The 27,237-nt window shown below is 39.8% G+C and overlaps 1 protein-coding gene across 1 annotated transcript in view; it reads right to left on the bottom strand.

Annotated features, from left to right (window-relative positions):
- HYDIN (HYDIN axonemal central pair apparatus protein) overlaps nt 1–27,237 on the bottom strand; it is a 432,518-nt gene that overhangs the window by 177,685 nt on the left and 227,596 nt on the right. The window contains 12 exon segments of the mRNA XM_036834209.1: nt 1,436–1,579; nt 6,167–6,251; nt 6,253–6,308; nt 8,156–8,175; nt 8,178–8,246; nt 8,249–8,318; nt 8,321–8,398; nt 8,401–8,431; nt 13,228–13,241; nt 13,243–13,311; nt 13,313–13,421; nt 13,423–13,466. Coding sequence (XP_036690104.1) covers nt 1,436–1,579; nt 6,167–6,251; nt 6,253–6,308; nt 8,156–8,175; nt 8,178–8,246; nt 8,249–8,318; nt 8,321–8,398; nt 8,401–8,431; nt 13,228–13,241; nt 13,243–13,311; nt 13,313–13,421; nt 13,423–13,466 — 789 coding nt within the window.

Raw genomic sequence — 27,237 nt, 5'->3', positions numbered from 1 at the left:
GCCTCTAATCCCAGGCTACTTGGGCTGAATGACTCCCACTTCTTTGCCGCTTCACTGGTGAATTTTCTACGCTTCAGGTCTTTGTGCCTTTTTGTCCACCCACTCCCTTCCTCATTCTATCTTCTAGAATTTGTTTAAATCTCTCATTATTTGGTTATACCCTCCTCTTGCCCTTTTATTTTATTGCTCTGGGTGTCTTTCCTGTTGAACATTTCTACTTTTATTAAGATTTCAGGAGGGACAAGAGTGGGTCTAACCTCCCACCCAGACAGAGAAAGCTGCTCACACCTGAATTTTCATTTTCTCATCCATTTGTTTTCCTCTGCTCTTGAGTTCACTCTTCACCTCCTCTTTGAACACTTGTATCTTGTCCTTGAGCTCTTTTTAAAGACAGGTCCTATCATCTGTAATTTCTCTGAGACTGTAGAGAACTCCCTGTTTGTACTGTGGGTTTTCTTCCTTGCATAGGTTCCCTTGCAGGAGGTTTTCATCTGCCTCTTGCTTATGATCATCTCCTCCTTTGATTTCTCTGTTCAAAGATCTTAGCTATTTTTTTTCCCCCAAATCATGTTTGAATGAGACCCACTAAAGAATCAGTGAGGAAGGAAGGGCAGGGGAGGGTGGCGGTGCAGTACTGTCTGCGACACGCTCTCACCAAGTGGCTCTGTCCCCCGTCTTCCACAAAGATCCGTCTCCCCGAGTGTGGCTCACAGCAGATGTCCTTAAGTCCCAGGCTCCCTCTTCTGAGATCCTGCGACTGCTGCCTGCCCTCACTTCCTCCTCTATGTCACTTCTCCATTAGCTATCTCCCTGGACTGGGAGGCCAAACACCGTGGGGTGTGGGGCTGGTCTCTCCTTCAATCCTTCTTCCCTACCGCTCTGCAGTGCCACCTGCCCCCAGGCCCAGCCATTCCTACTGGTGTCCTCATGCCCGGCCAAGGATCACGGGGATGATCTTGTGGGAATGTTCAGAGAACACTGCATCCTGCCCCAGACTGGTGGCCAGGGGAGCTCACAGCCTCCTGCTTCAGCCTGGTTCACATTTCTCACTGTCTGGAGATGGGCTGGCTGGTTTAGGGTTGGGGCTTTGAGTTTTGGTCAAATTTGAGTTTTAGTCAGACTTGAGGGGGATTAAAAGATCTTTCCTCTCATTAGTGGGAAGTCACTGTTTTCTAAAGTTGAGCTTCGTTATAATGGGCAGGAAGGAAAGGGTCATAATAATGAGCAAGAAGCTCTCACATTGTTAATAATGGTTTTCCTACCAGTTGATATCAGAATTTATTGATATTATGACTCATTTTAGATTTTTCCTCTCTGTTTCCTGGATTCTTTATATTTTTCTCGACTGAAATTAGGCAGTGTACCAATACTATTCTCTTCTTTTATCACACACACAGCACCCCCCTAGGAGTTAGGACACCCTCTGCCCAGTTACCTCAGGAATTGAGGGCAGTGGGGATTTATCAGCCTTGCAGATAAAGAAGGGTCCACTTGTTGAGAGCAACACGTTCACAGGCAGGGTGGAAATGTTCTTCATGACCAAGGGCTGGTAATCAGGTTCCAGGATAGTGTTAGGTTTCTGCAAAAAATAGAAAAGAGGAAACAAACCAACTTATGGTAAACACAGTAAGCCTTTAGCAACAAATGTCTGATATTCATTGTTAACAGCAGAATTAGCATTCTCTCTATTTATATCTATAGATGTATGGATTTATATTATATCTATCTGTCATGTATCTATCTATCAAGATATAGATAATATGTATCTACATATTACATAGGTTCACTTCTCAGTAGTCCACCATACATTCCAAATGATTTATCTAAATCTCTACAAGGGATTAATATAGATGTAGATATAGGTATAGATATTTTCTATGTATCTATGTATCTGTGTATCTATTTCACTAGAAGAGATCCTACTTAAGCCAGAAGACAGATTCGATTTTCTTACTTTCTTGTTGCCTGGTTTTAAAAACCCTATATAAGCCATGCTTCTGGGTAGAACTGTTACTACAGAAGTTTCCACAGCATCATAAAACAAAGTTTAATAAATTAGTGATATCTTATGGAAGAACCCATGTATCATTACAATGAATAAAACATTTTTTCCTTACACAATATTCTGTTCATGCTTAAAATACCCAATTTGCAAATATACTTATCTTGCTATATTGACAAACGCTCATAACTATTTCCTGTAAATTTTCCTGATAACACTGGGAGAGTTGATTTAGAAGCATCGTTCACTCTGTTAGATCAAATTTCATTTTTCAGCTGGAGAAAGCATCATAAATGGATCTTAAGCTGGAAGTTTCTGGTCAGACTGGATTTTTCTCATTCTGACATTGGGATCCACATTGTTCATTGTGTGCCTTGGAAAGGGGGTCCTTTAATATCAGTACGGAAACCTCAGTCTCTGGCCTCCAAAAAGAATCTCCCTCCCATTCCCTGGCTCTTCCAACAACTCTAGCCTATTTTTCCCAGGCCCCTTTGCTTTGATTTGCTTTTCTCCCTGTTCCAATTTCAGTTAAGTCCTCCTGATTCCATGTTTTGCTCTGCCGCTGCCTCTGCTTCTTTGTCCAGCATAGTCTTTCTTCCACTGTGGTTCCTGGAGACACTGGCTCTGAGCGAGCTTGGGTGACCAGTGTCCATGGTGTCTTAGTCAGTTCAGGCTGCTATAACGAATATCACAGACTGAGTGGTTTAAACAACAGCCATTGACGTCTCATAGTTCTGGAGGCTGGGAAGTCGAAGATCAAGGTGCCAGCACATCCAGTGCCTGGTGAGAGCCCACTTCTTGGTTTGTAGATAGTTGTCTTCTCACTGTGTCCTCACATGCCTGAGAGAAAGATCATCTCTCTTGTCTCTTCTTATAAGGGCACTAATCCCATTCATGAGGGCTCCACCTCCATGACCTTATCCCTTCCCAAAGCCCCCACTTACAACATGATCATATAAGGAATTAGGGCTTTGGTGTATGAATTTTGGGGGGACACAAACATTCAGTCCATAAAGTTGGCTTGAGCCACCTGCATCGGTTGTACCTCATTAGCCCCTTGTGCACTCCCAAAGTTCTTTCGGAGGTTCGGTCTGGCACTTACCATGAGAAGCTGCCACTGTCCCCCTCCCTCTAACATGGTAATATAGGTACTGGGTTCACCTTGCACTTGCAGATTTCATACTACAGTTTGGGGAGGGATGAAGCAGCACTTTCGACCTTCCCCCCAGGCTGCTGTGTCACTGCAGGTAGCTTTGAAGTGAAGAAGCCACAGTCAGTTGGTTTTGGCAAGAGGCCATTTAGAGGTTAGTGATGAGAAAGAGTCGATGCACAGAGAACCCGTTCTATTTTAAAAATGACCCTTTCTCTCTGGCTTGTTTGTCTCATCAAATATCAGGAGACAGGATTTGCTTCTGGACTTCATGAAGCAAACTGACTGCTAGTTTCATTTGACCTTTTCAATTCCACAGAGATGTGGTTTCATCTCTGTGGCTTATGAATGGTACAATAGTTATACAGCAGATCAAATCTGAGGAAACGGTTATAGAAAAATTCTTCCCATAGGCAGGCTTGGTATCATTAAAGTCTAAGGTACTAAATCAGATACACTGCCCTGAGCCAAAAACAAAGAGACAGACTGGATAATTGGGTGTACCAAGACAGGTCTCCTGCACACCCTGGGTAATGAAGTCGCATTTCTTCATTGTCCCTGATATGGAGTAAAATGTGAGCAGGAAATGAACAACGAAAAATACAGTAGTAGGACAGATTTCAAACTTGTGATATTTGGGAGGAAGGAGAGAAGGGCAAAAACAAATAGGGTGTAATGACTCAATTCATTTTTTAAATTCAACAAGTCACTGTCATATTCAAAATATTTGCTATTTATTTATTATGCTATGTATTATTCTAGTGATAAATTCAAACAATAGACATTTAAACAAGAATATGCTTAAAAAAAAAAAACAAGGCTAAAGGATATAAACAGAAGAAAAGGAACACTACCCACACATTTTTATGAGTGTTTATGTACTTTGGAAAAAAAATCTAATAGGAAACTAAGCTGCATATTTATCATATACTGTAATGTCTTGCACAGAATAGCTATTCAATAAATCTTCACTGAATGTTCTCTGAATGGCTACATTTAGAGAGAATATGATGCAACCAAATTTGGCACAGCTGTTGCCAGTAAATATCTTTCCTGATTACTTAAAAAAGGAAGAATTTAAAACAGCAATGAAAGCTTAATAACTGTAGAAGGAGTTCTGGTAGTATTTTCATTTTATATGTCTCATGGAGATTGTCACAGTTAGTTTAGCATCCTGTAACTGAAACTTTTATCCTACTTCTTCAGTGTCTACATTCCCCACCAGTTTGTTAGGTTAGGGTTTTTGCTGTGTCTTTACTGTCTAATACACTGCAGGTGCTCAAAAATTATTTGTTGATTTGAATTGAACTTGTACATCTCACCTCCCGTACTAGCCTATAAGTTCCCTTATTCATCTCCTGGCCGAGCACCTTATCCAGATGTTTATTTAATATGAACAATATATATAGAATACACCAGAACAAATGGTCTTGAACATTCTCCTGCTAGCCTCCGTTAACAGAAGGAACCCTGGTTGGTTCCCTCATGACTGGTTAGGCACTGCCACACCCAGTCCTTTCATGTGACAGCATAGATCACACCATGGGATCTTCCTTAATGCTTGGTCTTCCCAGTTGGTTGTGAAGTTCATCAGGGAGGGACTATTCTCACTGTTGTATCTCTACGACCCGACACAGTGCCTGGCGCATGGTAGGTGTTGATAAATACTCCACTCCGCAGCCCGCGTGACTGTTTCAATGAATACATCTGACCATGTCACTCCCTTCCCTGAAGCCCTCCAATGGTCACCCAAAACAAAACCCGAAGTTCACAACATGTGTCCCAGTCATGCCACACACACCTGGCCCCTGCCCACTTCTCTAGATGGACTTCATTGTCATTCTTGGCATAGTCTCTGTCTGAGGTGGTCCTTCAGGTTTTATGCTGACCAAGCTCTTTCGTGACTCAGGCCTTTTGCATGTGCTGTTCCCTACAATTCTCTCTCCCCACCTTGTCACCAGACCGACTTCTATTTGTCCTTCCGGTCCACCTTGAGGCATTTGCTCAAGGAAGCCATCTATGACCTCACGTACAAATAAGGTCATGTCTCCTGATATATACTCTCGCTGCAAGTTATACCTCTTCTTCATAGCACTGTTTAGAATTATAATTTAAACAATTAAATTTTAATAGTTAGTTGACAGTTCGTAACCTCAACCAGTCTCTTAGCTGTGACTATGTTAGATTTTTAGCACCCACACAGCCCTTGACCCAGAGGAAATGTTCCACACATACCTGTCCTGAACAGTAAATAATTCTCTGCTGGAAACCTGCCTAGGACTAGGTCAAGTCCTGCTGTGATATCTCCCCTCCTCTTCACCATCCAGCCCACTGCCCTGAGCAGCAGTCATCCCCATCTCTCCCCTGTTCTGGGCCTCCCCCACTTACCACTCACCCTTAACGGCACATAAAGTTATAGACAGTTATGGGCATATACATCAAAGAGTGTGAATCAAATAGTTTAACTTGATTATTCCCAAGCAGTGTTAGGTGATCTACAAAATAGCTTAACTTGTGTCTCAGTTTCCTCCTGTGTATCATGGGAAAGAGAAGCTCCTGCACAGATTGCTGTGAGGGACAAATGGGAAAATGTATGTAATGAACATGGCTCAATGCCCAGCACGTACCAATCAATAGTGGTAGCTATTCTTACTGGTTACTGTAATTATCAATAATTCTTCTCCAACCATTTCTATACTGTGATGTTTATTTTACCCAGTTAGAGTAAAATGATGGACTGAAATGCATTTTCAGTGCACTACAATACCGCTTCACTTTGGTCTTATACATCAGGAATGATGGAAGTAGAATTTCTATGGCAATTCACTTTTCAAAAGAATGTAGATTTAGATTCAGAACTTTTAGTTGAATGTGTATTGGCCTCTGAAGCTTAAAAAACATTGGCTGGGTGTGGGTGTAACAGGATTCCCATTAATTTAGCTTCTGAAATGAAAGCGTGAACATGTGCACCCCTAGCTGGAGCGCCCGGCCCTCCCCAACACAGCCCCACTGACCTTCTCCAGTCGGTATACGAGCTGCTTGGTGGAGAGCTGGATGAATGGTGCCACGAACTCACAGATGATGTTCACCGTCATCACAGGCTCTTCCCTTTTGTGTCCCGATGATGGTGTGGCACACCAGCTTTTCTCTGACTATCTGCAGACAAGATATACCAGCGTTTGTGGAACCTCTATAGCTTGGAAGACCTAATTCTCAACAATCAGCAAAATGATTCTCAACTACCTGCCTGGGGACACCAGGGAGGAGCACATTTTTCTGAGCAGTGCATGTCAGGGATGGGTCTCTGTCACACAAAGTCTGATTGGTTAGATGTGTCCAGGATGGGTCCTGTGTCTACTGCTGACTGTCCCTGAGGACACAATCAATTTACATTCAGCTCATCCAGTATATATATGGAAGACTTATCAGGGCTGTTAGGGACTGGATACACAAAACAGTGATGGAAGATGCAGATAAAAATCCTTCATGGGCTATCACTGTGCTGTACACCTGAAACTAACACGACATTGTAAATCAACTACAGTTGAAAAAAAAAATTATTCATAGGCTTAGAATTCAATGGTAGTTACACAATTTCTTATCAAGGTAGTTGGAAGCTGGCTGGAAAAATTTTGCCTTTCACATTTGAATATTTAAAAATCGTGTATGGTAATTAACACTTCTTTGGACCCAAGAGCCTTAGATTTTTATAGAGTAGAAAGGACCCAAAGTGAATTTATAACATGAACAGCCTTTACTGAAGACTGCTCAGGTGTCAGATGTTAATGAATTCAAGTCTCTTCTCAATTATGTAGCAGAACTTGGAATACAGGGGAGCTTTTAGTAAAGCTACAACTGAATTTAGAACCCCAGCAGCTCAGATTTAATGCCTTTAAAATACAGTCAACTCTTGAGAACAACACTGTAAACATGCCTGCAACAGACTGTCAGTGTCTTGAGATGAGGGCCTGCATTCTATTCATCTTTGCATCCTTAGTGCCTAGCACGGTGTGTGTCATGTGGTACATACTCAGTGAAAGTTGGCTGAACCCCTCAGTAACAGAGAGAAAGAACATATTATATACTCCATAACGGGAAATAACCTTCTTTTTTAAACTGAGGATGTGTTTTTCCTGAAAATGTTCTGTGAAGAAACAACATAAGTGAAGCAAAGTGCCATCCGTGACCCTCGAGGAGCTAAGCAGGGAACCAGCTTTCCCATCTCGTCTGCTGGGAGGCAATTTCTTACTGTTTCCTATTTTCATGAGGAGAAAGTTCAGCATCACATCCTAATTTGGTGACCCAGCAGGAGCTCAGGTAACCATCACTTCTCATTCACAAAGTCTGCCTTTGTGAAGAGGCTTGTAAGTGATTTCAGAAGTCTTTCTTTTAGGTTTTTAATGGTTTCCAGCCTCCATGAGGGAACAGGAATAAACAGACACATGGTTGGATCTGCCTAAATGTCTTAAGCAGAATGGTGATAATGTGAATAAGAGCAAAACATCAGAGTTGCTGAAGATAAATGCGGCTCTTTCATTGATACATAAAAGGATGATGATTATAAATGTGATGCTGTTGAGTCAAGCTGAGAGGGAAGGAACTAAGGACATCCCAATACCTGGATAGGAGAGGCAGCGACATTGTCTATAAAACATGTTCTTAAAAATAAATATTAAGTGAATACTGCTAAGTATTAATCAGAGGCTTAGCTTTGGCTGAACACTGGATGTCCCTCTACCAGAGACTTGCTGGCTCTGTTGACTCTGGGGATGAGAACCTGCTTTAAACAGTATTTTAAGATTGGGTTCATGGTAGCTGTAGAAACAAACAGAAAACTCAGCAGAGCTGAACCTTGAATGCAATGGGTGCTGCCATGGTAACTCAGTGCTGTATGCAATCCTTGAGCAACCACCGTTTCTTCAGATAAATGTCAAGGGACTCTCCTAAGAAACAGAGCAAGATTTATTTAGGAGATAATAGCTTCTAAATGTGTGTCCTCTTACCCTGGAAGTGGCAGAATAGCTTCAAGTATCACGTCAATCGTCTGGCCTGGGTACAGCTCCATCCTGATGGGGTGGAGTTGAAACACGGGGCTTGAGGATCCCTGGGTGCCTGGGAGCACTGGGACTGGCACTGGCTCTCAGCACGCCCCTTCTTAGCCAGTCTTCTTTCTTACCCAGGCTTTTCTGGGGACAGAAATCTTCATTCATCCAGAACAACTGTTGGACCCGACGTCCCTTGTTGGTTCAAACTTGAAGCGGTAATAATAGGTGTCCAGGCTGGAAAAGAGGAGGCAAGGATTGAGAGGATTCAACTTTGGGTTGTCTGTTCAGCTCTACAGCCTTGGGATTTACTCCTCTGGAAGTGTTTTAAAAAAGTGAGCAACAAAATAGACATTATTATTATTTTTTTTACTGTAGGAAGCTAAATGGTGATACTGCTAGGAACTACTAGGACAAGGTGACATCTACTCGTCGGTCATTAGACTTGAGTTTGGTCCCTGAGTTGCCATCACCAGGAAAGGGGCCGTGGGAAGTGGCCCCACCCACCCCCAGTTTTTCTCAGCAGGTTAAGCTGCCACATAACACACAGATACAGTTCATGTGAAAATCACTTCAATTTTACGAGAAATGGTCCTGAGAAGTGAAAGCAAATAGCTACGGAAGGAGAAGTACATTTCAAATTGTGTTGAGTCAATTTCTAGTAACTAGTTAAATGTCTTGTGATGGACTCAATTTGAAGGGAACTTTAAAGAGAAACAACCATATCCTCTAAACCTTACCAAAGGTCAAGGGGACTATAATGCATCAGAACACACCACCTGGATCGGTCATTTATCTCACACTAATGTGCTTTAAAGATGCTACTACTCATGCATGCATGCATGCATTCATTCATCTATTCCGCAAATATTTACTAAAGACCTCTTTATTGTCTGTCTCTTTGCTAGACACTTAAATTTCTGAGATCTTGGAGGTAGTTCAAATGTGTTTTGTTTGAGTTTTTTTTTTTTTTTTACTGTTTTATAAGCTTACTTTATTTATTTATTTTTCACACACACACACACACACACACACACACAACACACACACATTGTATTTTATTTTTACAAGAGATAAAATAGACTGACACCAAGCATTTGTAAATTGATGACCACAACAAAAGCAACAATGATTGCAATTACCAAACACGAAACACACTCATACTATGTCATAATATTGACATTCAGTCCAGTAATCCTCCACGTAACAGCTCCTTTACCTTCGCAGTGAAATTGATTTGTATATTCTTGCCTCTGAGTCCTTGTGGGATTTTTTTTTTTTAAGTAATTCAAACAGAAAGTCACAAAAATTATATATGCATCCGAATCAGGGCACTCAGTCCCAGGTAATTAATTTTTTTTTTATCTTGATCTTTTGTTAGCACTTTTATGAGTTCCATCAGTTTTTCATTAGAGTTCTGAAAATGCTTATTCATTCAGTTCAGCAGTACAGTCAGTTACCAGAAAACCTGTACTTGTCAGAGTCTTTTCCATGAATTCCTTGAAGATGAAACCCTTTTATAGGAACATATTTGCAAAAGCATCAGAGTACACCCATAACTGTCTGTAACTGACAAAAGCTTAAAATGACCACGGTTAAAGATTTGATGAACGTTCATAATAATGCAATTGACAAGGACATTTAGTTTATTTCTGAGATATACCATTTTAAAGTAATAACTAGAATTATGACTATAACATTACACCAGAACATATAAGATTTTTAGAAATTTCATGTAATGTCTGAAACATATTAACATATTTCCATACAAATAACCCAATGAAAGTTTAGTATTAGTTGTTTTATTTGTTTGTTGTTTATAACTGCAAGTTCTTATTAGTCATCAATTTTATACACATCAGTGTATACGTGTCAATCCAATCGCCCAATTCAGCACACCACCATCCCCACCCCACTTGCAGTTTTCCCCGCCTTGGTGTCCATATGTCTGTTCTCTACATCTGTGTCTCGACTTCTGCCCTGCAAACCGGCTCATCTGTACCATTTTTCTAGGTTCCACTATAAGCTTACTTTAAAATATTCTTTTCAGGGAAAAAACTCATCTCAGGACTTTTAAAATTTTTTATTTTTTGGGGCTTTGAGTTTTCATCCCATCTGTCCCTCCTTTGGAAAGACACCATGTCTAATAAGCAAGTTGAACCTTGATAAATAATAAGGAGTGTTTGCCAGTTGTCAGGTATAACCATTATTAGCTAAATATATGTCCAATGGGGCATGCTCATTGGAGTCTTAACTTTGTAGTCTGACTTCAGGGCTAAATGTAGGTTTTGGGGAAAATAATAAATAACATATACTATTTTATAAACTAGGCAGGGTCTCTGTCACTTATTCACAGTATATCTTTCAATCATCATAGCACCCCAGTAATAATAAGCATATTGATTAATTTTATTGATGAAGAAACAGAAGCTCTGAAAATTTAAAGGAGTTGTCCAAAAATATGCCATCAGAAGAGGTGGCATACGGGTATTTCTTTAGATCCCTGTGCCCAAAAAATTGGCAAACTTTTTCTGTAAAGGACTGAATAGGGCTTCCCTGGTGGCGCAGTGGTTAAGAATCTGCCTGCTAATGCAGGGGACACGGGTTCGAGCCCTGGTCTGGGAAGATCCCACATGCCGCGGAGCAACTGGGCCCGTGAGCCACAACTACTGAGCCTGCGCGTCTGGAGCCTGTGCTCCGCAACAAGAGAGGCCACAATAGTGAGAGGCCCGCGCACCGCGATGAAGAGTGGCCCCCGCTTGCCGCAACTAGAGAAAGCCCTAGCACAGAAACGAAGACCCAACACAGCCAAAAATAAATAAATTAATTAATTAATTAAAAAATAAAAATAGAATACCTCTTGAGTGAACAGAATATTCTAAAAAAAAAAAAAAAAAAAGGACTGAATAATAAATATTTTAGACCTTTTGGGACATGTGGTCCATCACAACTACTCAACTCTCCACTGTAGTGTGAAAGAAGCTGTAGACAATATATGTACATGAATGGGCATGGCTGTCTTCCAATAACACTTTGTTTATAGAAACAGGCAATGGGCTGCAGTTTTCCCACCCCTGCTTTTGATGATTCTTCTGGAGATTGCTGGCATCAAGATTTTATATCAAAAAGAACAACAGGGGCTTCCCTGGTGGCGCAGTGGTTGAGAATCTGCCTGCCAATGCAGGGCACATGGGTTCGAGCCCTGGTCTGGGAAGATCCCACATGCCGCGGAGCAACTGGGCCCGTGAGCCGCAATTACTGAGCCTGCGCGTCTGGAGCCTGTGCTCCGCAACAGGAGAGGCCGCGATAGTGAGAGGCCCGCGCACCACGATGAAGAGTGGCCCCCGCTTGCCACAACTAGAAGAAAGCCCTCGCACAGAAACGAAGACCCAACACAGCCATAAATAAATAAATAGATAAACTAAAAAAAAAAAACTCCTGTCTTTAAAAAAAAAAAAAAAAAGAACAATAGGGTTTAGGCAGAGCAGAAATTGGCAGCTAAAAGCTACAGGTTGCTTTTATATTCGTAGAAAACTATCAGCTATCCCTCCAATTCTAGGCAAGTGTCAGAATATCCTTTGGGGCCATTTGACACTATTTGTAGATTAAGGAGAACATGTAATTAAGTCTGGTTTGCAGTATATTGTTTTCTGTAATTATATTTGAATGCACTTAACAAATAAATTTGGAAACAGGAATGGTATGCAATGACAAAATGCCCTACCATATGGTCAATGGATAGGAGGAGAGGAGCATTTTTTTGTATCTAGTTGACACAAAAACTGTAATTGGATGCCTCTCTGAAAACATGTGCAATTAACAATCTCACTTGCCTATTACTTAATTCCTACTGGTTTATGGTATTTTCAATTAAGTGCCATATTTTGTAGATGGAGCAGAGGAAAGGAGGTATGGATGGGTTTGTGGGGAGGGTTCCTAACGGTATTTTGTCAGGTACATCTCTAAACACAGTGTGTCCATCTTGGTTTCAGGGCCTTAGACCAGAAGGCAGGATCATCCCTTTGAGATCTGTTCACAGTACTGAAACAAACAGGCACCAGTTCAGCTGGCTCCTGAGAGTCAACTAGTGACAATGCATGACTCTTCTGAGGAACCATAAACAAATCCTCACACATATCCTCCATGGTTAGTATTCAAACCCCATACGTTGTTAGAGTCACATTTAGATCGTTCTGCTCAGAGATGTCTATGCTGCACCACCTTTTATTTAAATATTTAGACTCTCTAGCTTTTCCTGAGTGATCAGGTGGAGCCAACTACAACCATCTCAGTTGTTGGTGCTACGGTGGGGAGGCAAGCAGAGAGCATATACGGGAAAAAAAATTACTGGCTTTGCAATACCTGATAAGATACATTTGCTATATATATATATTTTTTTTTTTAATATTTATTTATTTATTTGGCTGCACCGGGTCTTTAGTTGCAGCACGAGGGATCTTCGTTGCCACATACGGGATCTTTAGTTGCGGCACATGGGCTCTTAGTTGCGGCACGCATGCGGGATCTAGTTTCCTGACCAGGGATCGAACCGGGGCCCCCTGCATTGGGAGCGTGGAGTCTTAACCGCTGGACCAGCAGGGAAGTCCCTGCAATATATTTTTACCTTCCTAGTTATACTCTACTTAGGTTATCACTAAGATCCATTTGTATTTTCTACATTCATGGAGAGGAATTAACAATATATTGGAATCAAAGAAGAGAAATCATGTTCAAGATTCTGAATTTGTCACAGAGAAGCCACTATAAGTTTTAGAGAAGAATATACTTCCTCTGAACCATCTCTTCTCTAATGTAGAGGGACACAGCTTGGAGAATGTAACCAAACTATGACTAGGAAATGTCTTCTCGTGGCCAATGAACCCATCTGGAGGGGGAAAAGTGAAGATAGGGAAGGGAGGGGGCTGAGGAGGCTAGTTCTGTTTACTTAAAAATAATTTTCCAAAGTAGGAGTGATGCTCAGCTTATAGAATATATGTGATATGTATAAAAATTGGTCCATGATATTTCCTTACCTAAAATGTGCTCCCCAAATTGAGTTCTGGTGCAAAGGGCTTATCTGAAACAATGGTGGAGCCAATTCCTGAAGCCTGGACAGGGTATCCGGTAGGTGTTGCTATTTTCAATGTCCAAAATGACTGTGTCTTTGAATGTCAGTATGTCGTTCAGGTTGGCAGTCAGTGTCAGTTCAACATCACTTTCTGGGGAACTGTGCCTCCTTGGGTTCAACCGTCCAAAGGGACTTTTTGTGTGCCTGTAACACAAGACTACAAGTTAACAGTGAAGATATTCTTGGCTTTTCATTCTGCACATGTCAAAGCCCTCTATACTTCAAATGCCTGGCACTGCAGAACTCAACATCAGAGACAAACATTAGTTTTTGAATCAAAGCAGCTGGGTGTTTGTTGGCTTTTCTTTTTTTTTTTTCTTCAAAAAGCAATATGATTCTGAAGAGCAAACCTACAATTCTACTTTTGAATGCTCTGTGAAGATTCTTTACATCTCTTTCTTAAGATGACAGCCCAGTTCTCTAACAAGCTTATACTAATTATCTGCTCTAATCTCCAAATTCTGAGATGCCAACAGAAGGTACAACATCCTTCCCGGAATTTGGAAGTTTTAAAAGAAATGTTTTTCAAATGCAAAGTTTCCATGATGTTATAGTAGGGATGAACAGCTTTCATTAATAAACACAATATAGGAAGTCATCTCGGTTTCTATTATTTCATAATAATCAATAGAATTTCATTTGCTAAAATTCCAAACTTACTTTGAAATGTGTGATAGGACTAAATTATAGAGTTGGAAGTGACTCCCACCAACCTGTTCCCTTTAACTGCTTAGATCCTCATAGCTCACTCTCTTTCCTCCCTAAGGTCTTTGACCAAACAATACCTCTCAATGAAGCCTACTCTGACCATCACACTTTAAGTTGCAAGCCTTCCCCCCTGTACTCCTGATCCCCTTTACCCTGCTCTATATTTTCCCCTGAGCACTCACCATCTTCTAACATAGTGCATGATTGATTTATCATGCTTCTGTCTCTTTGCACTACAGTATAAGCTCTCCAAAGAAGGGATTTTTGTCTTTTTTGTTATTGTTGTTCACCGATACATCCCCAGTATCTATAACTATGCCTGGTACATAGTAGATGCTTAATAAATATTTGTTAAATGAATTCATGTATCTGCCTTTTAATCAAATCCTTCGATGTTAGAGATCTTATTTATCATCTAAGGTAACTTATCCCTGGTTTTAATAACTCAAACTATTTGATATGTCTTCCTTATATTAAATAGAGATACGTTTGTTTTTTTGTTTTTGACCTTCCAAACACTGGTATTGGTCCACTCCCTTGGAGCTAAATAAAATAAATCAATCTCCCTCTTTTGTTCAACAGCCCTTCAAATTCTACATCCAGCTTTAGAAGAAAACCTCATATGGCTCCAAAGTAAGTTGAAAATTTGGTTAAAGTGTCAAATAATAAAAAATGACTCATGCTATAAGCATCTTATTTAATTTAAAAATATAAAATTCTGTTTCTTTGGTGGTAATCTATTTTCCCAGGCTGCTTCTAAGATTTTTCTCCTTGTATTTGATTGATTATAGTGCAGGTTCACTACAATGTCTCTAGTTATGGGTTTATTTGTATATCCTGTTTGGAATTTGCTACACTTCCGGAATCTGTGGTTTGATATCTTTATTTCTGAAAAATTCTCAGCCATTATGTTTTTAGATATTGTTTGTGCCTCATTCCTTCTCCTTTCCTTGTATTACTCCATTACACATAGGTATGACTTTCCTAGTGTGTCCTCTCTGTCTCAGCCTTCATCTGCATTTTCCATTCTTTCTCTCCCTGTGCTTCATTTTGGATGATTTCCTCTGAGCTATCTTCTAGTTCATTATTCTTTCTTCAGCTGTGTGTAATTCACTGTTAAACAGATTTATTATGTTATTAATTTCAGTGTTTTTTGTGTTTTTGAATTCAGGTTTTATTATTTACTTTTCTTTTTATACATTTTTCAGCCTTTTGAGATTTTTAAAAATTCTGATTATGACATTCAACTTATTAGCTACTTTTTCTAGTCCTTCCTAGTCAACTGTAAATTTGATAAGCAAATTGTTCTTAGGATTTTTCAATACATGTAGCAAATACACGTTCAGTGGTTCTGAGGTCCAGGTGTTGTGGGAGACACAAAAATGTCCAAAGCACCATTCCTGCCCCCCAAGAAGCTGATAGTAATGACATTCAGAGAGACCACCATGTAAACAAAAAAAATGCAAGTCAGAAGGAGGCTGGGGTGAAAGTGCCTCAGGGAAATCTAAAGAACAAGGTGGATTTCCGGAGCAGAAGGTATTGAAATTCTTTGACTGTACAACAAATTTCCAGACACGTTTTCTTTTCTGTCTAAACGTGAATTGAGCATAATTATCAGGTAGTGTGATCCCTAACTATATATATATATTTTTTAGTTAGTTAGTTAGTTAATTAATTAATTGGCTGCATTGGGTCTTTGCTGCCATGCGCGGGCTTTCTCTAGTTGCGGTGAGCGGGGGCTACTCTTCGTTGCGGTACGCAGGCTTCTTATTGCAGTGGCTTCTCTTGTTGCAGAGCATGGGCTCTAGGAGCCTGGGCTTCAGTAGTTGCAGCACGTGGGCACAGTAGTTGTGGCTCACGGGCTCTAGAGCACAGGCTCAGAAGTTGTGGCACACGGGCTTAGTTGCTCCACAGCATGTGGGATCTTCCCGGACCAGGGCTCGAACCCGTGTCCCCTGCATTGGCAGACGGATTCTTAACCACTGTGCCACCAGGGAAGTCCCCCTAACTATATTATACTATTGATTAATAAAATTCAAATTTATTCTACCCTAATTTTATATATAAACAATTATCTCAAAATTAACACAAAGCACCATATCCCTATTTTGATTGCTGTATCATTTAAATCATTTCTAACAGTCCTGTTTTGAGGAAGAAATTACTCAGAAATATTTACATGGATAAATATTCATAGAAAATATTTATTGATGACTAACAATACACTGGGAAAAGGCTGAAAAAAGAAGAGATATAGAGATCATTTCAAAACTTCCAGGATAATAATGGAGAGGCAAAGCCAAACTCTCCACTTCACTGAAGAAGAGTTTGATCACTCCCTCGTGAATCTTTCTTGGCTCCCCGTACTCTTCTGAGTAGGGAAGGTCAGAATAAGCCCTCTAAAGAAAAGCACATAGAAGAAAACAACAACTTAAAAACAAATGTAAAATATACTCTATGGGCTGGATTTGAGAGGGCACTCCAGTCCAGAATTATCCTGCCTCTATTTAGTTTCTATGGTGTATTTCTCCTAGCAAATGTAAAAACATATGAAGCTCTATGAGGGCTTAGGTACAATGTAAAGCTGTGGATCAGAAACTTCCTGACAAGCATAGATTGGGTTTGGAATAGAGTTGCACTGCTTGATGATGGTTGTAAATAAGAAGAATGTATGTTGCAATTTGCAGACAAGAGTTAGAAATTTCAGCCAGGCAGAATCTCACAGGATGGCAGTGCTTTGGAATGTCACCAAAATCCAGGTCTGGCCCCAAAGCAGATTCAGAGACTGGATTTGTTCAGTGGGCCCTGAATGGTCACTCTCTTGGGGACAGGCTCACAGGCACTTAAATAAGGAGAATCTAAGATTTAAACTCAAATGCCAATTTCCCAGTTAACAACTGAGGAAACTTCTATTCCATAGACCACAATGCTAATTATATTGCCTCCTGGTTTGAAAGTCTGCATGGGAACTAATAAATACATTGCATTTTAAAATTCAAATAAATTAAATGAAGCACAGAAGACCAGTTCTCAAGATTATAAATTGTTTATAAAGAGGATGTAGATGAATGATGATTTGGAAATTTTATTTTAATTTTGGTATTAATGGAAATTATAGGTTTAACTCTAAGTCCAGAGGCCTGTTATTATTCATAACCTTTTAATATGGGCCATCTCTAGAGACACAGATATAAAAGAAAACAATTAAACATTAAATACCACACTAGTTTAAACTAGGGCTGAGATAAGATATTTGTATGAGAATTATCTCTATTGGGAGGACACTTGCCGAAAGAAATGTTGATGCTTGTATGACTCAAATTGTTTTTCCAAAATTTCTCTCTAACTTTTCTACTCACAGTAAATTAGCCCTAGTGGAGTACTAAAATATTAAGAAAACAGTAAGCAAAGTCTATCTTTCCAGAACATTAACCTGTATTTGTATGTAATTTTATCTTAAAATATTAGTAACAAAAAGATAATAATCCTCATAAATTCAATTTTGGGGACTATAGATCAATTATTACTGGCAAGAGAAACTACAAGATTGAATGTCACTGTATTTTGCTCATGTTTAGGTTCAAAGAAATAACTTCTTTGCATCTTAATTTATCCACTTTTCAAAAACAGTCTGTGATAGCCCAGTCACAACAATGTAGAGTTCTTCTGGCATGCACTTCAAAACTCTTGTATGTGTAACTGATTCACTTTGCTGTATAGCAGAAACTAACGCAACATTGTAAATCAACTATATTCCAATAAAAATTTTTAAAAAATAGATAACTAACAAGGACCTACTGTATAGCACAGGGAACTATACTCAACATTATGTAATAACGTATAAGGGAAAAGAACCTGACAAAGAATAAATATTTATATATATATGTGTATATATATATACACATATATATATAACTGAATCGCTGTGCTGTATACCTGAAACTTATATGATACTGTAAATCAACTATACTTTAATAAAAAAAAATTAGAAACAAAAAACAAAACTCATAGCCTCGACCCATTTCCCAGTTCCAAAGCCACTGTCACATTTGTAGGCATCTGCTACAGCAGTACCCACTCTCAGCACCAATATCTGTCTTAATCAGCTGGGACTGCTATAACAAAGTACCGTAGACTGACTGGGTGGCTTATAAACTACAGAAATTTGTTTCTCACAATTCCAGAGGCTCTAAGTCTGAGATCAGAGTGCCAGCATGGTTGAGTTCTGCTGAGAGCCCTCTTTCAGAATGAAGACTGTTGCCTTTTCCTTGTATCCTCACATGGAAGAGAGCAGAGCAGAGGAAGCAAGCCATCTTCTGACCCTTAGTAGGGCACTAACCCCATCATGAGGACTCTACCCTTGTGACCTCATCTAATCCTAATTACCTCCCAAAGGCCTCACCTCCTAACACCATCACATTGGAGGGCAGGGTTTCAGCATATGAATTTTGGAGGAATACAAACATTCAGTTCCTGACATTCTGTCCCAGGCCCCCCAAATTCATGCCCTTCGCATATGCAAAATGATATCCATTTCATCTAAACAGCTCCCAAAGCACATAACTTGTTTGGTTTCACAGGTTCACAGCTAGAGAGGAATTTTACCTCAGGATGAATGTACCTTGAGTCTCACTCATACCTGATTTAATTGATATTTAGATGAGACTCTAGACTTTAGAGTTGATACTGGAATAAGTTAAGACTGTTGGGACTGTTGGGATGGAATGAATGTATTTTGCATGTGAGAAGGATATCAATTTGGAGGGCCCAGGATGGAATGTTATGAACTGAATGTTTGTGTTCCTCCCAAATTAATGTTGAAACCCTATCCTCATTGTGATGGTACCAGGAGGTGAGGCCTCTGGGAGGTAATGAGGGTTAGGTGAGGTCATGAGGTGGAGCCCTCATGAACCGGATTAATATCCTTGTTAAGAGTCATGAAAGACTCACTTCCTCTGCTCTGCTCTCTGTCATGTGAAGATACAGTGAGAAGTTATCAGTCTTCAGCCTGATCCAGCCTAGTGGTACTTTGTTATAGCAGCCTGAACTAAGACACAGTCCCAAAGTGAAAATACTAATATCCTCTAACATATTAACCATAGAAAATAACACAAAAGTGAGTTCTAAAGAGCTATCAATGCAAATACAATTTCCTATAGATATTTTTAAGTGAGTCATTATAGCATCATTTCATTGGAGTTTTTATTACAGTAAATAGCCATCTCTGACATATCATTTCCAGTCTGACCTACATAATCAAAGTAATACATGGAAATAGATTTCCCATGCTTGAGTAACTAGCCCTTCTCCTTACTTAGAACTATTTGTCTTACTTTCAGTTTTTTTTATTCTAGGCTTTTATTTTATTTTGTCAAAGATTGCTCTCTTTAATGAAAAAATCAGTAAGATAATAAAGCTGGTTCCAAGGAGAATACAGAGACTGGTTTATATAGCCAGTGAAAGAAAAAAAATGCTGAAATACAATTGCTAAGTTAGATATTTGTTTAATTTCCTATAGAACAATAAAAACACAACATTTGATGTAATCTTTTGCATTTCTAGAAGTCTTTTAGAATTTAAATTTTAATGTCCTGATTGACTTTGAAAGACATACAGTAATCTTTTTAGGCTATTATTTTAGATAAAGTAATGCCAGCTGCTATAATGGAAGATCCCTGATACTCAATGGCTTAATAAAACAGAAGCTTATTTCTGGCTCACATGCATTCCAGTTGGTGGCAGGAGTGAGGATGGGCTTCTGTTCCATTCAGGCATTCAAGGGCCCCAGCTAAACAGATACCGACATGTTTATTAATTCATGGCTTCTAAGCCAGTCTGGACATTGACATCTGCCTGGCCAATAAGAGAATGGAGGGTCACATGCCAAGATTTTATGCACAAGCCTGGAAGTGGCACACATCACTTCCGCTCACTTCCACTGGCCAGAGCTCAGTCACGCAGCCACACCTAACTCCAAACATTCTGGGAGGCTGGGAAATGTCATCTGCTATGGCCCAAGAGTAAAGGAGGACAGGCGTGGTGAACTGCTAGCTACTCTCTGCTATAGCTACCTTGTTGGTTCAGTATACTGTCACATCCTTAGGTCTTCCCCCAACTCAGATTTTGGAAGGTGAAGAGTTCACTCTATCAGAACACAGAAGTAGGAGTATAATTTGGTATTTCAACTTCTATGGGAATTGCAGGCCTGGAGTTCATATCTATCTGCTCTTAGGACAAATGGAGGGGCAGCTAGAAGATAAAATAAAAATGTTCTAGGCAGGATCATCTCATTCTGTTGGCCCTTCTTCCCAAATATATGGCCTTTGAACACTCTACATAGTTTTACGCATTTATGAGGCTCAGCTTACAATCAAAACATAAATCAATGCCATTTTTGTCCTTCTTTTATCAAAAAACAAATGCCTTTCAAAAGAGGGTATTGCCAATGTCAGCTTTCCTGTTCTAACCATTTATTTTCCTCGTCTAGCCAGTAGCACAGGTCAACCCTCTGTCTACAATAAAGAGAGGGTGTCACCAGCCTAAGTGCTATTTCAAGTCAGGGGACATTAGTTTTCGATGGATGGGTACCATTTCTATTCTGATTCCTGCTGACACGGGTTGGCTGTTCTGGAAAGAAGAGCTGAAATTGCTCTCCAGGGCTGAAGTGGTAAGTTTTCTTTCTGATGAAGCTTATTAATCAATGTTTGGCATAAAACCAGGCAGCAAAGTACATCCTAGAATCCAAGAACAAGGCACATTAAAATGCCAGCTGCTGGGACTTCCCTGGTGGTCCAGTGGCTAAGACTCCGCACTCCCAATGCAGGGGGCCCGGGTTCGCTCCCTGGTCATGGAACTAGATCCCACATGCCGCAACTAAGAGTTCGTATGCCGCAACTAAAGATCCCACATGCCACAACTACAAGATCCCACACGCGGCAGCTAAAGATCTTGCATGCTGCAACTAAAAAAAAAAAAAAAAAAATCCCGCACGCGGCAACGAAGATCCCATGTGCTGCAACTAAGACCCAGTGCAGCCAAATAAATATATATTTTAAAAAATAATAATAAAAAAATAAAATAAAATGCCAGCTGCTAAGGTACTGGACTATCCTTACCAAAAGTCAGGCTCTAAACCACTCTCACCTTGTGTCTCTTTGGTATTTGGCTTTTAGGGGTGTCCCTTGTTTTTAGGGAGGACTTGGCCTATGTGACATTTTATGTTATTAGATGGCAAATTTGACTAAAGGAGGGATGGATGAATGATAATCATAGCTATGGAGGACATCTGGTAACCCTTTCAAAATAACAATACAGCAAGACAACGACTGATAGGTTAGGAAGGAAGGCTCTAAAGGAAAAGAGACACTGTGGTTTGAGTCCCAGATCTGCCACATTCCAGCTGTTGGACATCGGGCATGTCACTTAACCGTGTCCAGCCTCAGCTTTCCCACCTGCAGCTCATGATACTGACTGCGCCTTCCGCATAGAGTTGATGGTTAACTGAGGTGATGCATATAAAACTCAGAATAGTGTCTGGCACACAGTAAGTCTCCATAAAGGACAGCTATTGTCATCATTTTACCAAGAGCTGAAATGTCCCACATGACACAATTATGGGCTCAATAGTATTTGTCCCTGAAACATATTACAAAACTGAGACAGTAAGGATGGGTGCTAAGAAAGCATTTAACATACACTACTCTTGCCAGAAGGGAAGCATCTCATAAGGGTTTACAGTACGCAGAAGTATAAGATGGCTACTCCTACTCCGTCTCCCGGTGTCCGCTTATCTTCTCCTAGTTATTAAACCAAACACTAGTCTAGGCGCTGCTGTGACGGGATTTTGCAGACGGAGAGATTACCCTAGTGTTCCTGACTTATGCCGGAAGACAGAGCCCTTAGAAGGGATCGGGCTCTTCCTAATGAGGAGATTCCAAGCATGTGAGGGTCTATGGAAGGGGTACGTGGTGGGGAACTGTGGGGAGCTTGACAGCTGACAGCAGCCCCTGGCCTACAGCTAGCAAGAACATGGGGCCTCAGTTATTCAACTGAGAAAAAACAAACTTTGCCAAACCTGAGGGGGCCTAGAAATGGATCTTTCCCTAGCCGAGCCTCCGGAAGGGAATGCAGCTCAGCCAGCATCTCAGTCTCAGCCTTCTGAGATCCTAAAGGCAGGATCCAGCCAAGTCATGTCTGGACTTCTGACCCATGGAAACTGAGGTAATACATTTGTATTGTATTAAGCCACTAAGTTTGTAGTAATTGTTTATATAGCAATATAAAACTAATACAGGGTTCCAAAGATGAAAAAAATTAGCTTTCCTAAGCCTTCTATCTACCAAAATTTCAGCAACAGCTGCCTCTGTTTTTTCTATGAATTGGGGCTGGAATGCCTGAGTCATTCCAGTAGCCCATGAACAACACATACAGGAGGTTGGTATGTATATGTGCATATGACTGTGCAAAGGATGGAAAAATTGTGATCTTTTGCAATTCAGAATTCCATGTCCACTGGTGATAAGTGTTAAACCCTCCTCCTTAGATATGAGGGTACACATATCTAAGGCTAACATTTGCTTTTTATTTGACAATAGGGCATTAGCACACTTCTTAGGCAGTGCTCAGGACCCAAGGTAAAACAGTCAGAGCTTTTATAAATTACCCTATCATGTACTTAATATTTGCCATAAAAGACAAAAGTGTTTGCACATGTCGTTTCAACAGTAAACGAGAGCGAATACACTCAGGCAGACCTCCTACTCTGCAGTGCTAATGACTATGAAGCTTGAAGAAAACAGCACTGTGCACTCTTCTCTAAAATGACTCGCTTGCCAGTTGAAATCTGCAGGAATTTCCTTCCATGGAATGAGAGGACACAAATAACAATAGGAACCAAGGTGCAGAGTGAGGGATTTCTTTGGATTTATACTATTATCTCAGCAGATGATCAATTCTTTGTGGAACAAGAACAATGAACATCACTCAGGCCTTTCTCTTTTTTGTCCCCTAAATATCTGTATCTGTAGTCATATGGTTCTCTGTCCTGAAGTGAGTCACTTTGCTGCTTAAAATAATTAACTGAACGTTAGGAGATGAAGTACAAAAGAAATGATGCTGGAGCTTTATAAAAGAAGCAGAGAGGGTCATGATTAAAAGAGGGGGCCTTAAGGTCACATGGAGGCCTGTCGGTCAACTGTGGACTCTGCCCATTTGTAGCCAGGGGGCTTTGTATTAATTTTTAAAATCTAGGTTTCAGTTTTCTCATCTGTTAAATGTACTACTTGAAGATGAAATAAAATGGGTGCCAAGCACCTAGTACTTTGTCTATCACAAAGTAAATACTCAATAATTGGTGGTTATTATTAACGTTATCATTCAAAATTCACGTCCAGTTCTCCTTCCTGCTTGCACCCTCCCCAATCTAGTTGACAGGAATCTCTTTCACAGGCCTGATCCTATGCCTCTCTTGCTGGAGATTCTGGATGGCTCTCCAATGTCTGGACCAGTGGTGCTGAATTTTTTTCCCCTTTGAGAAAGCTATGGAACCCCTCCATAGAAAAAGTAAACACACACACACACACCCCACACATATCCCAAACTTTACATATAATTTCCAGGGTTCATGGACCCCCAAAAATGGTGGGTGTTTGTCATCTTTTCTGTTTGAAACAAAGGCAGCCTGCAATCAAGACTGGTACACCAGATAAGAACCTATGGTCTGGAGGATTTGTTCCAAATCCTTCCTTAGAGGGCCCCAATGCACTTTTCCAGGCTTACTTCCCAGGCACTGTCAATTTCCAACACACACCCTCGGTTTCAGCCACACCAGATCTTCCCGAGTGTGCTGTACATCACCACTGCATTTAACTATGCTGTTCTCTGGAAACGTACACCCCATTTCCCTGTCCTTCTCCTCCTTATGCCTCAAGTCTCCACTCAAATGTGCCCACCTATGAACATTTTTAATTTTATGGAAGAATTAGCCACTTCCTCCTCTGTGCTTATATATAACATAGCACACTGTAATACTGTGTTGTTTTTGTATCCATTTCTTTTTTTGAAATTGTAAACTCTTTGAAGAAAGAGATCATTCTTATGATTTTATGAAGAAAGATCATTTTTATGTCTCTCCCTTCAGCTAGCACAGTTAGTCCCAGGCATGAGGAAGATGCTCAAAAATATTTATTTATTGGTCAATAAATATATGAAAAATGTTCAGCATCACCAGTAAGCCAAAGAAACACAAACTTAACTAATGATACAACACTTTTTTTCATCTGCCAGTTTTGTAAAACAAACGAAATGTTAGCAAGGGTCTCGGAGAGGGTGACATTCTTTAACACTGATGGGGGTAGGGTGGGTAGGATATAAACTGGTACAAACTTTCTGAGAGATAATATCAAAAGATGTATCAAGACTCTTAGTTATGTTCATGCCATTTCACCCAGCAATTGCATTTCTAGGTATTTAGTCTAAGGAAACAGTTAAAGATGGGAGCAGCAATTAAGATGTGAGCATTGTTTACAGTGGTGAAAAACTGGAAACCATCTATCAGTAGGGGATTAGTTAGTTAAACAACTGTGGTGGAGCCAAATGAGGCAATAAAGTCAGTCACTGAAAATGATCTGAACAGGGGTACTCCTTAATAATTCATATCAAAACTGACTATACTACATTGTTGAATGAAAATAGCTGGTAACGAAATAGTATTATTTGATGGTGGGGGGTAGGAATACACAGTCAGACACACAAACACAGTAAAGTTTTGGAAGATGTACACCAAAGATTTTATAGTGGTCATCTGCAGGGTGGCATAGAGTGATTTTTTTCTCTATCCTTATAGAATAAACAGAAGTTAAGGAAATGTTACTTGTGTAACAAGAACACACACATATATTTCTTGAATAAATAACTCATTCTAAAGGGATATGATCACTCTTCTCTTTAGAGAGCATTTAATTTTAACTCTGTTTGCTCTCTTGCTTCAGATTCATTCCCAGTTTCTTTCTTTCTTAGAAGCTTTTTCTTTAAAAATAAATAATACATGTCACAGTGTTAAATTCAAATGGATTCAAGGGTAATGAGTCTCTCTCTCTCTCATGCCTGTGCATGATCACTAGTTACCACCCCCAGAGGCAGCCACTGTTTGCTGTTTTCTGCCTGGCTTTTCAGAGAAACTTTATAAGTAAAATTAGACATATATGTATTTATATTATTGCATATATACTTTTCTTGCATAAATGGTAGCATACTTATACACTCTGTCCTGAAGCATGATTTAAATTTTTAAATTTTATTTGTATGAAATGTATACCCATACACAATTTCCAAAGTTAAATGGTTCTAGAAAAGTTATATTGTGAGAATTTGGTAAAGTTGCAGGATATAAAATTAATACACAGAAATCTCTTGCATTCCTATACACTAACAATGAAAGATCAGAAAGAGAAATTAAGGCAACAATCCCATTTACCATGGCAACAGAAAGAATAAAATACCTAGGAATAAACCTACCTAAGGAGGGAAAAGACCTGTACTCAGAAAACTATAAGATACTGATGAAAGAAATCAAAGACAACACAAACAGATGGAGAGATATACCATGTTCTTGGATCAGAAGAATCAATATTGTGAAAATGACTATACTACCCAAAGCAATCTACAGATTCAATGCAATCCCTATCAAATTAAAAATGGCATTTTCCACAGAATTAGGACAACAAGTTTTACAATTTGTATGGAAACACAAGAGACCCTGAATAGCCAAAGCAATCTTGAGAAAGAAAAACGGAGCTGGAGGAATCAGGCTACCAGACTTCAGACTATACTACAAAGCTACAGTAATCAAGACAGTATGGCACTGGCACAAAAACAGAAATATAGATCAATGGAACAGGATAGAAAGCCCAGAGGTAAACCCACACACCTATGGTCACCTAATCTATGACAAAGGAGGCAAGAATATACAATGGAGAAAAGACAGCCTCTCCGATAAGTGGTGCTGGGGAAACTGGACAGCTACATGTAAAAGAATGAAATTAGAACACTCCCTAACATCATACACAAAAATAAACTCAAAACAGATCAAAGACCTAAATGTAAGGCTGGACACTGTAAAACTGTTAGAGGAGAACATGGGCAGAACACCCTTTGACATAAATCACAGAAAGTTCTTTTTTGACTCACCTCCTAGAGTAATGAAAATAAAAACAAAAATAAACAAATGGGATCTAATTAAACTTAAAAGTTTCGTGCAGCAAAGGAAACCATAAACAAAACAAAAAGACAACCCTCAGAATGCGAGAAAATATTTCAAATGAAGCAACCAACAAAGGATTAATCTCCAAAATATACAAGCAGCTCATGCAGCTCAATATCAAAAAAACAAACAACCCAACCCCAAAATGGGCAGAAAACCTAAATAGACATTTCTCCCAAGAAGATATACTGGTTGCCAACAAACACATGAAAGAATGCTCAACATCACTAATCATTAGAGAAATGCAAATCAAAACTACAATGAGGTATCACCTCACACCAGTCAAAATGGCCATCATCAAAAAATCTACAAACAATAAATGCTGGAGAGGAGGTGGAGAAAAGGGAACCCTCTCGCACTGTTGGTGGGAATGTAAATTGATACAGCCACTATGGAGAACAGTATGGAGGTTCCTTAAAAAACTAAAAATAGAACTAGCATATGACCCAGCTCTCCCACTACTGGGCATATACCCTGAGAAAACCATAATTCAAAAAGAGTCATGTACCACAACGTTCATTGCAGCACTATTTACAATGGCCAGGACATGGAAGCAACCTAAGTGTCCATCGACAGATGAATGGATAAAGAAGATGTGGCACATATATACAATGGAATATTACTCAGCTATAAAAAGAAACGAAATTGAGTTATTTGTAGTGAGGTGGATGGACCTAGAGTCTGTCATACAGAGTGAAGTAAGTCAGAAAAACAAATACCATATGCTAACACATATATATGGAATCTAAAAAAAAAAAAAAAGGTTCTGACGAACCTAGGGGCAGGACAGGAATAAAGACGCAGACATAGAGAATGGACTTGAGGACATGGGGAGGGGGGAAGGGTAAGCTGGGACGAAGTGAGAGTGTAGCACTGACATATATACACTACCAAATGTGAAATAGCTAGTGGGAAGCAGCTGTGTCACACAGGGAGATCAGCTCGGTG

The sequence above is a fragment of the Balaenoptera musculus genome, chromosome 19 (genome assembly GCF_009873245.2).
Source record: "Balaenoptera musculus isolate JJ_BM4_2016_0621 chromosome 19, mBalMus1.pri.v3, whole genome shotgun sequence".
In the NCBI taxonomy this organism is placed as follows: domain Eukaryota; kingdom Metazoa; phylum Chordata; class Mammalia; order Artiodactyla; family Balaenopteridae; genus Balaenoptera; species Balaenoptera musculus.
Note: the sequence above shows the minus strand (reverse complement) of the source record. Positions and strands in the feature narration are given on the sequence as shown.